This window comes from Canis lupus, chromosome 3, assembly GCF_003254725.2.
Source record: "Canis lupus dingo isolate Sandy chromosome 3, ASM325472v2, whole genome shotgun sequence".
In the NCBI taxonomy this organism is placed as follows: domain Eukaryota; kingdom Metazoa; phylum Chordata; class Mammalia; order Carnivora; family Canidae; genus Canis; species Canis lupus.
In genome coordinates, this window is record NC_064245.1 from 28,408,290 (window position 1) to 28,421,428 (window position 13,139).

The following is a 13,139-nucleotide window of genomic DNA, read 5'->3' on the forward strand; positions in this document are numbered from 1 at the left end:
ACCTAGCCATAGCCCGTTTATGTGTATTGTCTGTAACTGCTTTCATTCTATAATGGTAGAATTGAGTAGGTACATCAGCGATGGTGTGGTCTGTAATGCCTAAATTATTTATCATCTGGGGCTACCTGGTTGACTCAGTTGGTAAAATCTGTGACCTGATCTTTGGGTCATGAGTTCAAGCCCCATGTGCAGTATAGAGTTTACTTAAAATAAAAAAAAACAAAAACAAAAACAAAAAACAGAGTTGCCTGGGTGGCATAATCACAAAGCCCACAGTGACCACTGAGCTAAATGCAAGCAAACTCATTAAGCAACCCACCTTGAAATAGCCATAGGCCCTAAATAATGAATGGGCTACTTACAACTAGGTATAGTTACTAAAAAGGAAAAATTCTATATGTTCCCATACCTCCTCACTCTGCCTGTAACTGTGGCCTCTCACCACCACCTCGTGGCAGAGTCTTTCTTTTGCTGCCTTGTCCACTGCTCCCTTGCAGTGTATTCCGTAAACTTCTATCTCCTTTGTTCTGCTTTGGGTGAATTCTTTTACTGCCTGGGCTGCCAGCCTCCACCTAACTGGGATACCCTACAGTTTTCTCAAACTCCTAAGGTACTATCCTTACTCTTCTCTTGTGGCCCTTCTGTGATCTTAAATTGAAAGTCTGGGATATTTGTACTTGGGAGAGACTTGAATTTCAGCTTCTCTACATAGTGGTGCCTAGTTACTAAAATCCCTGCGTAGGCATTTAACCTCTGAACTGCTATTTTCTGTTGGGTTTCCAGGAATCATGCCCTGAGAAAATGTAGACTGAGTACTTGAAGGGATTTTTATGTGTACCTTTTCATTGATTCTCTTTTGTATTTTGCCCTTCAAGTTCCATTCCCTCTATTAGCTATGAATTTCAACACTGTCTCCTTAGTGTATTAAAACTGTCATTTCCTGTTGAGTTCTCATCTCCCAAATGGTAGTTGGGGAAATATACTCAGGGAAAAAACTGGCATGAACCAGGAGCTCACTTTGTGTACTTCTCTCTTCCTCCTAGGATTTTAGCTCCATAAGTCCTGCCTGCATTGGTTGATCTCCAGTGCCTTCAGAAGTTACTTATTTCTTCCAGCTTCTATAGTTATTTTCTGTGGCAGTTTTAGTTTCTTACAGAACCCTGGGCAGATATGGAAGTCCCTACAGTATATTGTAAACATAGCAGCTGGAATGATTCCATCACATTGATTGATTGATTGATTGCCACATATATTTAGATCATGACTCTCCTCTAGTCAAAATCCTCCAATGGTTCCTATTTTCGTTTAGAGAAAAGGCCAAAGCTTTTAGTATACTTTATTCCCCTTTCATTGTCTCTTCTGCCTAGAGTGCTTCTCGTCTCTGCCCCTCACTCCCACTATCTGGCCAACTCCTTTACTAGGAAATCTTTGCTCAGATGTCTATTTATTTAGCTTACTCTGACTACCTTCTTTAAAATTGCCTCCTCTGTTCCTTCCCATATTCTCTTCCCTCTGCTCTATTTTTTTCCTCATGTATCACCTCAGGAATTTAAGATGGAGGAATAGGGGTCAATTGTATCAAATCTAAAAGTATACATAGGATTTTAATGGATTTTTAAATTTGGAAGTTGTTACCTTTGTGAGAGAAGTTTTAATGAAGAGTAAGGGAGAAAAAGATTACCAAGGGTTGAAGAAGTGGGGATAGCAATTGTACACTATTGCTTTTTTAGTTTTGTGAACAGTATAGGAGGAAAAGCTCATATTTATTTGGATACTTTATAGTTAGTTTTTTAGGGGATTAATAGTTGGATGATTAGGTAGCTGGAGTTTTCTGTTTTTACTTACTCTTATATTTATTAAGTCAGCACTTTGTGCCAAAAAACTATACAGTATTCTGAGTATCATCTGAGGGAAGGATAGGCCATAATTAAATTGAAAGTTCTTAAGCTTTCATATTATGTACATAAATGTATCATGAGGGCCATTCCCTTTAGCTTCTTAGCACTAGAACAAAGTGAATTCTGACTCTTGTTCCCAGGTGTTTTTTTGTGCATACCTATTAATGTGTACAATGTAACACTTAGAGTAGAAACATTTTTCATTTATGTGGTTCATAAAGCATGCAGAGGTGCCTATGTGTTAGGATTTTATTTTATTTTTTTGGCAGGGCTTGAAAAGGTCCACCTTCCTCTCAAAGATTGATATATCTTTTGGGGACATACCTCCAATTAGAAATTGCTATTCCATATCACTTTTCCTAGTGCATCATTCCTGGATTTAAGTTTCAAGTGTTGCTTTTTATGGTACATGAATTTTGTTGAGTGTTTTGAGGAAAAAAAATGGTGATTGTGTGTATTGCAGTGCTTGCAAGCTGATGAAAGACCTATTTTTTTCTTTCAAGTTTTCAGTCCATCATGGTTGTATCTTCTGTAAAATACAGTAAGAAATAAATCACTAGAAAAATGGAATGAAAGAAAGCATGCAAATGCATTCTCCAGTTTTTTTTATTAGATTCAGAAGATAAAACATTATACTGTTGAGTTACTGTCAAATTTCTAACTTTGCTTACATATTTCATCATGAATTAGTAACAAAAATTTGTGAATACCATGGTGATGGTTCTTGGGCTGGACTTTCTTGGATCACACTTTGAGTAGCACTGATACAGTCTACAATGCCACATAGTCTTAATCATTCCCTTAATTTACGTTGTTTTTAAAAGAGGTGAAAGATTTTTTTTTTATTTAAGAGGTGAAAGATTTAAACGAGTTATGGATTATAGAGTTTTTATTTTATTATTTATTATTATTTTTTAATTATTTATTTTTAAAGTTTATTTTTTTTAGTACTTTCTACACCCAACGTGGAGCTTGATCTCATGACCTTGAGATCAAGAGTTGCATGCTCTTCTGACTGAGCCAGCCACATGCCCCTGGATTATAGATTTTTTTTTTTAAGAAAAGATAATTAAACTATGTTAAAGCTCTCCTGAGTTCTTATGTATAACTGTTAACATTTTGCTTTTTGATTGTAGTTGATTTTTTTTTTTTTTTTTTTTTTTACTGGTGCTGAAATGGCAGTGACTTTCTGGTAATAGTAAGATTTTCTCTAATTCCAGTTACATATTTTCCTTGAAACTAAAAACATTTTGAACATGAAAAGCAAAGTTATACCACTTATCACCACAAGATGTCACTTATGTAAAAATAAAGTTGGTATTGTACTCAAAGCTGGAAAGCTACAGGTCAATAGGTAAATGAAGAAGTAGGTAAATTAACAAAAATTGAAACAAGTATTGGCTTTCAGTAGTCAGTGAAAGTATTGCCAATTCAGTATTATTTGAATTAACTCTTAATGTTAAGCAAAAATAATTTCTTAATTTCTAAAACTACTGCAGTGTTGCATGTTAATAGGCCACATTTGAATCCAGATAAGGAAGTAGACCTAAAATGACTCCATACAAGTGTACATATTTTGAGGGTAAGCGATGTGTTTGTTTTAACTCTCCCAAACCTTTACTGATTTGGCAACCAGCAAAGAGGTATTTGAGAAGACATATGTAATTTATATCAGAATTTTCAGTAGTTTTTATGACATACCTGTGTGAAGTTTGAATATTAGATCAGATTGAAACAGTGCCTGGTATATTTCTTTTATCTTCTCTGAACCTCAAACTTGCTAGCTATCTGCTGTGTTAACACAAAAGATATTTATATTTGTTGCTGAAGATTATGTTAAACATGAGCAGCAAAACCTTTGGCTTTAATAGTGGGATCTTGTTTTCTTATTTTTATTTATTTATTTTATTTTTTTTAAAGATTTTATTTATTTATTTATGACAGACACAGAGAGGCAGAGACACAGGCAGAGGGAGAAGCAGGCTCCACACAGGGAGCCCGATGTGGGACTCGATCCCGGGTCTCCAGGATCATGCCCGGGGCTGAAGGCAGCGCTAAACCGCTGAGCCACCTGGGCTGCCCTTGTTTTCTTATTTTAAATTTGAGGGAGTGGGTCAAGACCTAAAAGTGTTTGGGAAGGGGATTCTGGCATCTCAAGCTTAAAAGGAATAAGCCAAGTTTCCATTAGGCCATGAATAAAATTACCCCTAGGCTTGGAGAGGTTGGGTTGTCCTAAAAATTGGCACTTTGTTATTCTTCATTGCTTACTTCTTTAACACTGATGGAGAAGAATGGTGGAAAGCTCTTGGGGAAAGGATGAAGGGGTCAGACGTAAGAACATGAATTTTCTTTTTTCTTTTGATATTTGTATATGTGATTACATTTTCTATTTATTCCTTACCTAATTACTTCAGGTTTTTTTTTTTTTTTCTTTCTTACCCCAATAAGATTTTTAAGGTTTTTTGGGGGAAGTATTTAGATTTTTCATTTATGCCAGTAACATTTTGCTTTTTGATGTTTTTTACTGGTGCTGAAATCGGGAGTGATTTCTGGTAATAGTAAGATTTTCATTAAGTAAAATTAAGTCTTTAAGTAAAATAGAAAAATAAAAAGTAGAAGGAAAATAACAAAAACTAGATAGGGGAACAAAACCCCATTAGTTTTAATATTCCCTTTTCAGTTACCTTTGCAGTATGGAAGAGTGAGAAGTTTTAAGAAGGGATTTTTTTTTTTTTTTTTTTTTTAAGAAGGGATTCTAAATGGAATCCAGGGAACATTTATAGTATTTTAATATTCGGTAGCTGTATATCCTCAGATATAGGGTGTTTTTTTTTTTGTTTTTGTTTTTGTTTTTTTTTAGATATAGGTTTTATGTATTGCTTTCTCTACTACTTGTATATTTTCTAGCTGTATGTTTAATTAGAGAAAAGTCAGTGTTTCAGTTATTTAACTATTTTTGTGTCCCACTAGTGGTCACCATTGTATTCAATTTTGTGAGTTGCTTGGAAAGGAAGAGTCTTTTTTTTTTTTTTTTTTCATAATAGATTTCATTGCTTCTACTCTTTTTGGAAAAAAATGTACTTAGCTTTCATTTGTTTATTTATTTATATTTGTTAAAGATTTTATTTCTTCATGAGAGACAGAAAGTCAGAGACATAGGCAGAGGGAGAAGCAGGCTCTATGGAGAGAGCCCTTTGTGGGACTCATCTCAGAACCTGGGATCACATCCTGAGCCAATGGCAGATGCTCAACCTCTGAGGTGCCCAGATGTCCCTCGTTTGTTTATTTAATTAATTATTTACACAACGACAGTTGGCAACGTTTACCTTCTGTATCAGTTTGCTATGGCTTCTATAACAGAATGCCACAGACTGTGGTTTGTAAGAAATTTATTTTCTCCTGATTTCTGGAGGCTAGAAGTCCAAGACCATGGTGTTGGCAACTTTGATTTCTTCTGAGGCCCCTCTCTCCCTGGCTTGCAGATGGACATTTTCTTGCTGTGTCCTCACCTGGTCATCCCTTGTCTTTGTGTGTCTGTGTCTTACTCTGCTCTTATAAAGACAGTCATGTTGGATTAAGGTCCACCCATATTGACCTCATTTTGGCTTAATTACCTCTTTAAGGGCTCTGTCTCCAAATAGCTATATTCTTGAGGGTTAGGACTTCATAGGAATTTTGGAAGGTTTAAAACAGCCTGTAATAACACCTGATTGATCATTCATTCCTGAGAAGTGCTTACTGCCTACATTAAGCTTAAATTTGTAAAGTGTGCAAAAACTAAAGTTAGTAATTTTGTGTCAGGGCTTTCTATTTGTAGTTAAAGATTTTCTGATCTCCTCTTAGGCCTAAGCTGAGATGAAGGGGTTGCTGATACTTTTTGATGATTGAACTGTTTCATGAAGGAGCCATTTGTTTTCTTTTTTCTGCAGTTTGTTGTAAAAAGTATGGGAGGTTGCTAATTATAAACTAATAACTAATGTAAGTAGTTAATTACAATTTGTAATAGTATAGTTTTAGTTTCCTGTTAGTTTCTTTGAGAGGATTTTGCTTTGATGTACTAAAATATAATATTTAGTGATTTATATTCTTGAGGAAGCACAATGAAGCTTAAATGTGATATCTGATTTCTAAAGATGTAAAATGGTGGCTTATCTGATCCCTCATAATGTTTTTCTCAGAAATAGATGTATGTCTTTTGGTCTTCTTTTGGATAACTCGGCGTCTTATTCAGACATGTGAGTAAAATATTATGAATGTTTATAATATCAGCTTTGTAGAGGTATACTTTGCACATAAAAAAATTATTCACCTGAAGATTGCAATTGTAATTAGATGTTGTGACAGATGTATGGGTCAGTGAAATCACCACCACACTCAAGAAGCTATAGAGCATTTCCATCATCTTATGGAATAAAATTTTCTTAGAATCCTTTGCTCTCTTTTTTTCCCTGTGCCCCATGGCCCCAGGATACCACTGATCTGCTTTCATTCTCGATTAGTTTGTCTTTTCTTCCATTTTACATGAATGAAGTCATTGCTGTTTTGTGCCTGACGTCTTTCAGAATAATTGTTTTGAGAATTCATCCACTGTGTTGCATATGTCAGTAATTAAGCTGTTTTCGTTGCTGGGTAGTAGTCCAGTGTATGTTACCTCACATTTTACTGAGGGATATTTATATTTTTTCTAGTTTTTTACTCTTAGGAATAAAGCAACTGTGAATGTTCATGTAAGTTGTTATGTGGAAATTTTTTTTATTTCTGTGGGGAGCGGAATGACTGAGTTTATATGATAGGCTTATGTTTAAATTTGTAAAAATCACCCAATTTTCCAAAGTGGGTGTGTTTGTGTATGTGTGTGTGATGGTTTTTTTTTTTTTTTTTTTACGTTTCCATGAATATGTGAGAGTTCTAGTTGCTCCAGAGCCTTGGCAACATTTGCTATTGTCAGTCTTTTAATTTCAGCTATTCTCATTTAATATGCATTTACCTGATAGTTAATTATCTTAAGTGTTTTTCATGTGCTTCCTGGCATTCCTGATCTTTTGTGAAATGTCTTTTCACCTATTTCAACCATTCATTTTTTCCTTTTTAAGACTTCATTTTAAGTTATCTCTCAACCAACATGAGGCTTGAATTTATAACCCCTAGATTAAGAGCCACATGCTCTACCCACTGAGCCAGCCAGGTGTCACTTCACTATTCTTTTTTTATTTTTTAATACCATTCATTTTTGATTGGCTTGTTTCTTATAAATCATAATTGTTATATAACTTTTTTTAGATTAAACTTTAGGCTTTGAAATAGTTGTAGGTTCATAAGCAGTTTTAAGAAATAATACAAAGATATGCTATTATGCTGTTTACCCTTTACCCAGTTTTTTTCAATCATAAACTATAAAATAATATCATGGCAGGATGTTGACATTGATACATAATTGATATAATATCCACACTCATGTCCAGATTCCCCAGTTTTATATATAGTTAATTGTGTTTGTGTTTCACCTCTTCTGTTTTGTGTCATGTTTAGTCATCACAACAGTTAAGATAACTATTCCATCATTGCAGGGATCTCGTTTTGGCCTTTTATATCCACCTTCCCTTTTTTTTAATTTTAGGATTTTATTTATTCATTCAGGAGAGACACAGAGAGAGAGAGGCAGACATAGGCAGAGGGAGAAGCAGGCTCCCTGTGGGGAGCCCAATGCAGGACTTGATCCCAGGACCCCAGGATCATTCCCTGAGCTAAAGGTGCCCCACCACCTTCCCTTTCTTGATCTTAATGTGCAACAGCCACTGACCTTTTTCCGTTTCTATAATTTTGTTATTTTAAGAATGTTATATACATGGAATAATACAGTATATAGCCTTTTAGAATTAAATTTTCCAGCATATTTCTCTGGAGATGAATCAGAGTTGTCTTATATATCAATAGTTTATCTTCTCTGCTGAATAGTATTCCATGCTCTGGATGTACCAGTTTGTTGAACCATTCATCTGTTGATCTATATGTGGGTTGTTTCTGTTTTGGCTGATAGGAACAAAAGCTGATAAGAATACCTGTGTGCAGGTTTTTGTGTATCAATTTCCATTTCCCAGAGATAAATACCCAAGAGTAAAATCACTCAATTGTATTGAAATTGCAGGTTTAGTTCTATAAAACTGCCGAAGTGCCAGAGTGGCTGTAACTTTTAAAATTCCTACCAGCAGTATATGAGTGATCCATTTCTTCTCTGTCCTCATTATCATTAGGTGTTGTTGCTATTTAAAAATTCAACTTTTTTCTTTCTTTCTTTGCATGTGAGAGTGGATGGAGGGGCAGAGGGAGAGGTAGAGAGAGAATCTTAAGCAGGTTCCATGCCCAACTGAGCCATTCCGGTGCCCCATTATTTTTTTTATTTTAGATGAGAATCATTCTGATATATGTGTAGTTATGTCTTGCCGTGGTTTTAATTTGTATTTCTCTAATAGCTAATGAAATGAATTATCTTTTCATATGCTTTTTGCCATTTGTGTGTCTCCTTCAGTTAATTGTTTGTAGATGTTTATATTAGTTTGCTAGGGCTGTCATAACAGAATGCCACAGAATCGGTGGCTTGATTAACAGAAATTTATTTCCCACTCTTGTAGAGGCCATCAGACTGAAGGCAGGTTTGGTTTCGCCTCAGTCCTCTCTCCTTGACTTACAGGTGGCTGCCATCTCTCTGTGTCCTCACACTGTCCTGTCCTATAGAATCCAGAAATCTGGACAGACTTTCTTCATTTTGTTCCTTCTCTCCCTTTTACTCCAAGCTGACAGTGTTTCTGCTGTATAATCTCACCTCTCTTTCTGGCTTCTGCTGTCAAATCTGATTATATTCATGAGTTGGTACCTATGATTTCTTGATCATTTTTCAACCACATTTTTGAAAAAAGTCTAGCAATGAGTTCTTGTATTTTGCAATATGGATAGGCTGCTAAGTTTCCAAATCTTCAAGGTCTAGTTCTTTTTTGCTTAACAATTCCTTCAACTTATTTTTCTCATTTCATCATTAGGAACAAGGAGAAACCAGGCTATCTTTACCTTCGGTACTTTGCTTAGAAATCTTCTGAGCTAAATATCCAAGTTCATCACTTTTAACTTCTGCTTTCCATACAACACTAGAAGAAAATTGAGATAAGTTCTTGCCACTTTGTTTTTTTTTTTTTTTTTTTTTTAATTTTTTTGAGGTTCTTTTTTTTTTTTTTTTTTTTTATGATAGTCACAGAGAGAGAGAGAGAGAGAGGCAGAGACATAGAGGGAGAAGCAGGCTCCATGCACCGGGAGCCCGATGTGGGATTCGATCCCGGGTCTCCAGGATCGCGCCCTGGGCCAAAGGCAGGCGCCAAACCGCTGCGCCACCCAGGGATCCCAAGTTCTTGCCACTTTGTAACAAGGATTGCGTTTCCTCCAGTTTCTAATAACGTGCACCTCCTTTCCATCTGAGATCTCGTCATAATTGCCTTTAGCATGCATATTCCTACTAACATTCTCTTCAAGGCAGTCTAGGTTTTTTTGTTTTTGTTTTTAAATATGCACCTCCAAACTGTTCTATCCTCTACACATTACCTACTTACAAAGCCACTTTCACATTTTTAGGTGTTTGTTAGAACAGCATTATACTTCTGGGAACCAAAATATATTGGTTATAGCTGCCATAACAAAATACCACAGACTGTGTGGTTTAAACAACAGAGATTTATTTCTCACAGTTCTTCCAGGAGACTGGAATTCCAAGTTTGGTTACTCTTGAGGCCTCATTGCTTGACTTACAGATTATTGTTTCCTTGCTGTGTCCTTACTGACCTTTGTCCTGTGGAGGTCTTTCTCTTTCTTCTTAGGATACCGGTTTTACTGGATTAGAGCTCTACTTTTATGACTTAACCTTAGGATACCAGTTTTATGGATTAGAGCTCTACTCTTATGACTTAACCTTACTGATATTTTTAAAGGCCCTAGTAAAGTCATCTTCGGGTTTGAGGAAACCCAGTTCAATCCATAGCAATGTCTTTGTCACTTTCCTAATTGAATTTTTTTTTTGTTAACTGTTGAATTTTGGAGTTTGAAATATTTTCTGGGTATTAGTCTTTTGTTTTATATGTGCAGTATGGTTGCAGATATTTTCTGCCAGCTGCTATTTTTTTTCTTTCTTTAAGAGGGAGCAAGAGTTTTAAATTTTGATGAGATCTAGTTTATCTGTGTTCCCTTTTAGGGACTGTACTCTTTGGTGTCAAGTCTGAGAACTCTTTACCTAGCTATATAACTGTTTTAAAAATCTGTTCCTCTATGTTGAAGGAAAAGTGATTAGAGTTTACGAATTATAAGTTTTCTTTTGCTGGGGCAGTTTTGTGAATACACTAGGAGAAGGTTCACTTAGAATAGGAGCAGATCAGTTGTGAGCAAAGTAATTTGTTGGGAGATAGTTTACGTTTTCATTTTTTCACTTCTGTGTAAAGCGTTGTTATAGTTTTTGCTCTGTACTGTCTTTTAAGGATGTTTGTATAGCAGCTAGCTTTGGAAAATAGCAAATGTCTTTTATCTTATATGGTAGCATTGTCATCTGCTTGGTCAATCTAAACTGGAAATGCCGGGCAATCTTACTGAGTGCCTTGGGCTCATTCTTCACAGTCACTGCATCTCATTGATTTCACTTCTAGGTAGTTCTTGTGTCTGTCCTGCTTTTTCATCCTTATAACTAACTGCTCTGGTTCATCACCTTATCTTCTTATTTAAATGTTAAAGTTGCCTTTACATAATTCTTTGATTAAGGAATATCAGTGGGGGTTTCCCTTCTTGTTTATGTTCTTTTTTGTGGCTGGGGAGAGGTAGGGAGAAAAAAATGACTGCCTTTCTTTAATGAGCGGTCTTTCTTGAAAAAAGAAAATTCTTACTTTTTGGCTTATGAAAACATTTTAGTGGTGACTCAAGAAATTTTCTTGTTTTTTATGATTATGCAGAGATTTTGAGATGAGGGAATCGGCATATGCCTTTGTTCACATAGATATTTTGCCTAGAATTGTACAATTTTATATTTTTGTATGATTGATGGGCTTTATGACAACACAGCACTTTAATATTTGTAGAGTAGATGAAAAATAAATATTTAATTGTGTATAAGAATGCAGTTTTGTGATATTATTCATTATTTCTAATTTTTAAGAAATATTTTAATAGCTATGTAATGTAAAAAATTGTAAAATGGAATTTTCTTTTGTATAGGAATGAAGATCTAAAGCAAATGTTGGAGAGCAACAAAGATTCTGCTAAATTGGATGCTATGAAACGGATTGTTGGGGTAGGTAAAATCATTCAATTTTGGAAAAGGGACACATAGTGATTTTATTAAATATATGTTAAATAATTACCAAATTAAACATATCAATGTCCCTTTATATTAGTATTTCCTGTTTAAAATGTTTTGGAAGGAGTTTGGAGTGTCACAATTCAGACATTTGAGTTTTGTTTTTTTGTTTTCAGAATTTGAGTTTTAAACCTATCTTTTTTTGTGTTCTAATTTCCCTTTCTCTAATATCAAGATATTTCTCCTCTGAGATAGAAAGAACTAATCATTTTGAAGACAAAATAAGGTTATATACAACAATATTTTGATTTCCTACCAAGAGGGATTTAGTTTAGCTAAATAATTTCTTTTGTGTCATTTGACAGCCTAAAAATTGTGACCATTCTTCTGTGTTTCTATTCATTCATTCACTCATTCATTCATTCATTCATGAGAGACACAGAGAGAGAAAGGTAGAGACATAGGCAGAGGGAAAAGCAGGCTCCATGCAGGGAGCACTAGGTGGGACTCATCCCAGGTCTCCAGGATCACACCCTGGGCTGAAGGCAGGCGCTAAACTGCGGAGTCCCATAGGCATCTCTCTTCTGTGTTTCAGATTCCCTTCTACCAATAGCAGTGCTTTATTCAATTTGGTATCTTAGAAGTTCTAATGAGTTTCAGTTGTAATGTAAAATTCAAACCGTTGATTCCTATGTTATTGGAGGCGTTCAGTTGTCAGGAAACTCAAAATATAATGCAATGCTTACATATATATAAAATTTTTAATAAAATATTTTCACAGTTCTGTATGGACTCTGGGTTTTTTTGCATTTGATTTTTTTATACATTTACAGTGAAACACTGGTTTATTTCAGTGACTGCCTAATGCTAAAGAGTTTTGATTTTGTCTCAGTGGAATTCATAAAATGTGTCTTTCTCATTGCTACTACACTGTTTGTTCATCACTACCATTGCTGATTTTATTTCCCACATATTTTATCTGATGTCAGAATGTAATACATTCGCATAATTGCACAAATAAACTCTTGTAATAAGGTGACAGTGCAACTGAAACACTACTGTTTTCCAGCAGGAAATGCTACCATATGAGAGTTTGAAATCTCCTTTCTTTTCTTGATATATTAAATTCAAATCCCACTTATGAAAGATTATTGTGGGTATCAATATGTTCTGTTAAACGTTGACTTGTTATGAAAATCAGATTTAGGGATCCCTGGGTGGCACAGCGGTTTGGCGCCTGCCTTTGGCCCAGGGCGCAATTCTGGAGACCTGGGATCGAATCCCACGTCAGGCTCCTGGTGCATGGAGCCTGCTTCTCCCTCTGCCTGTGTCTCTGCCTCTCTCTCTCTCTCTCTCTGTGACTGTCATAAATAAATAAAAAAAATATATTAAAAAAAAAAAAGAAAATCAGATTTATAAAAGTTGAGTACTAACTACCTGTAGAACACCTGTGGGTTGTTGATTCATACATTCGGTTTATGTCATTTGTAGGTGATATGTTCAAGATTCTTTGTAAATTTTTCAGTTGTTAATGGTAAGCTGTATAATTACATTTATGGACAGGTAGTTCTTGTTTTGATAATACAGATTTCAGTTAACACAATTTAAATAACACCAATCCTTAACAACATGGTTCAAATATCAGTTACCAGGGCATATTAAGATAGTAATTGCATAATGCACAAACTTCACCACTAACTCTTGAGTTCACAATTCTCTGTATGGATAACAAATATGCCTCATGGTCAGTGACCAGTGATGTCGCTTCTTCAAAGTCTTTTATTGATTGGTCACTATGTACATTATTTGGTTTATGTACAGACAGCAAAGCATGTAGTTGTGTTCCCTCCTTGCTTCCCAGTGAGAAACCTATATGACATTTTACAGAAATAGAAAATGAAAGAAAGATTTAGTCAACAATG

The 13,139-nt window shown here is 35.2% G+C and overlaps 1 protein-coding gene across 7 annotated transcripts in view; it reads left to right on the forward strand.

The window, feature by feature from the left end:
- The window catches only part of AP3B1 (adaptor related protein complex 3 subunit beta 1), a 264,956-nt gene that overhangs the window by 20,106 nt on the left and 231,711 nt on the right, over window positions 1-13,139 (forward strand). For 6 of the 7 annotated variants that reach the window (XM_025438344.3, XM_025438347.3, XM_025438345.3 and 3 more), the window contains exon 2: window positions 11,136-11,211. In XM_025438344.3, coding sequence (XP_025294129.3) covers window positions 11,136-11,211 — 76 coding nt within the window. Of the gene's footprint in view, window positions 1-6,081; window positions 6,134-11,135; window positions 11,212-13,139 lie in introns of those variants that run through there. The other variant, XM_035714322.2, reaches the window with a different exon arrangement.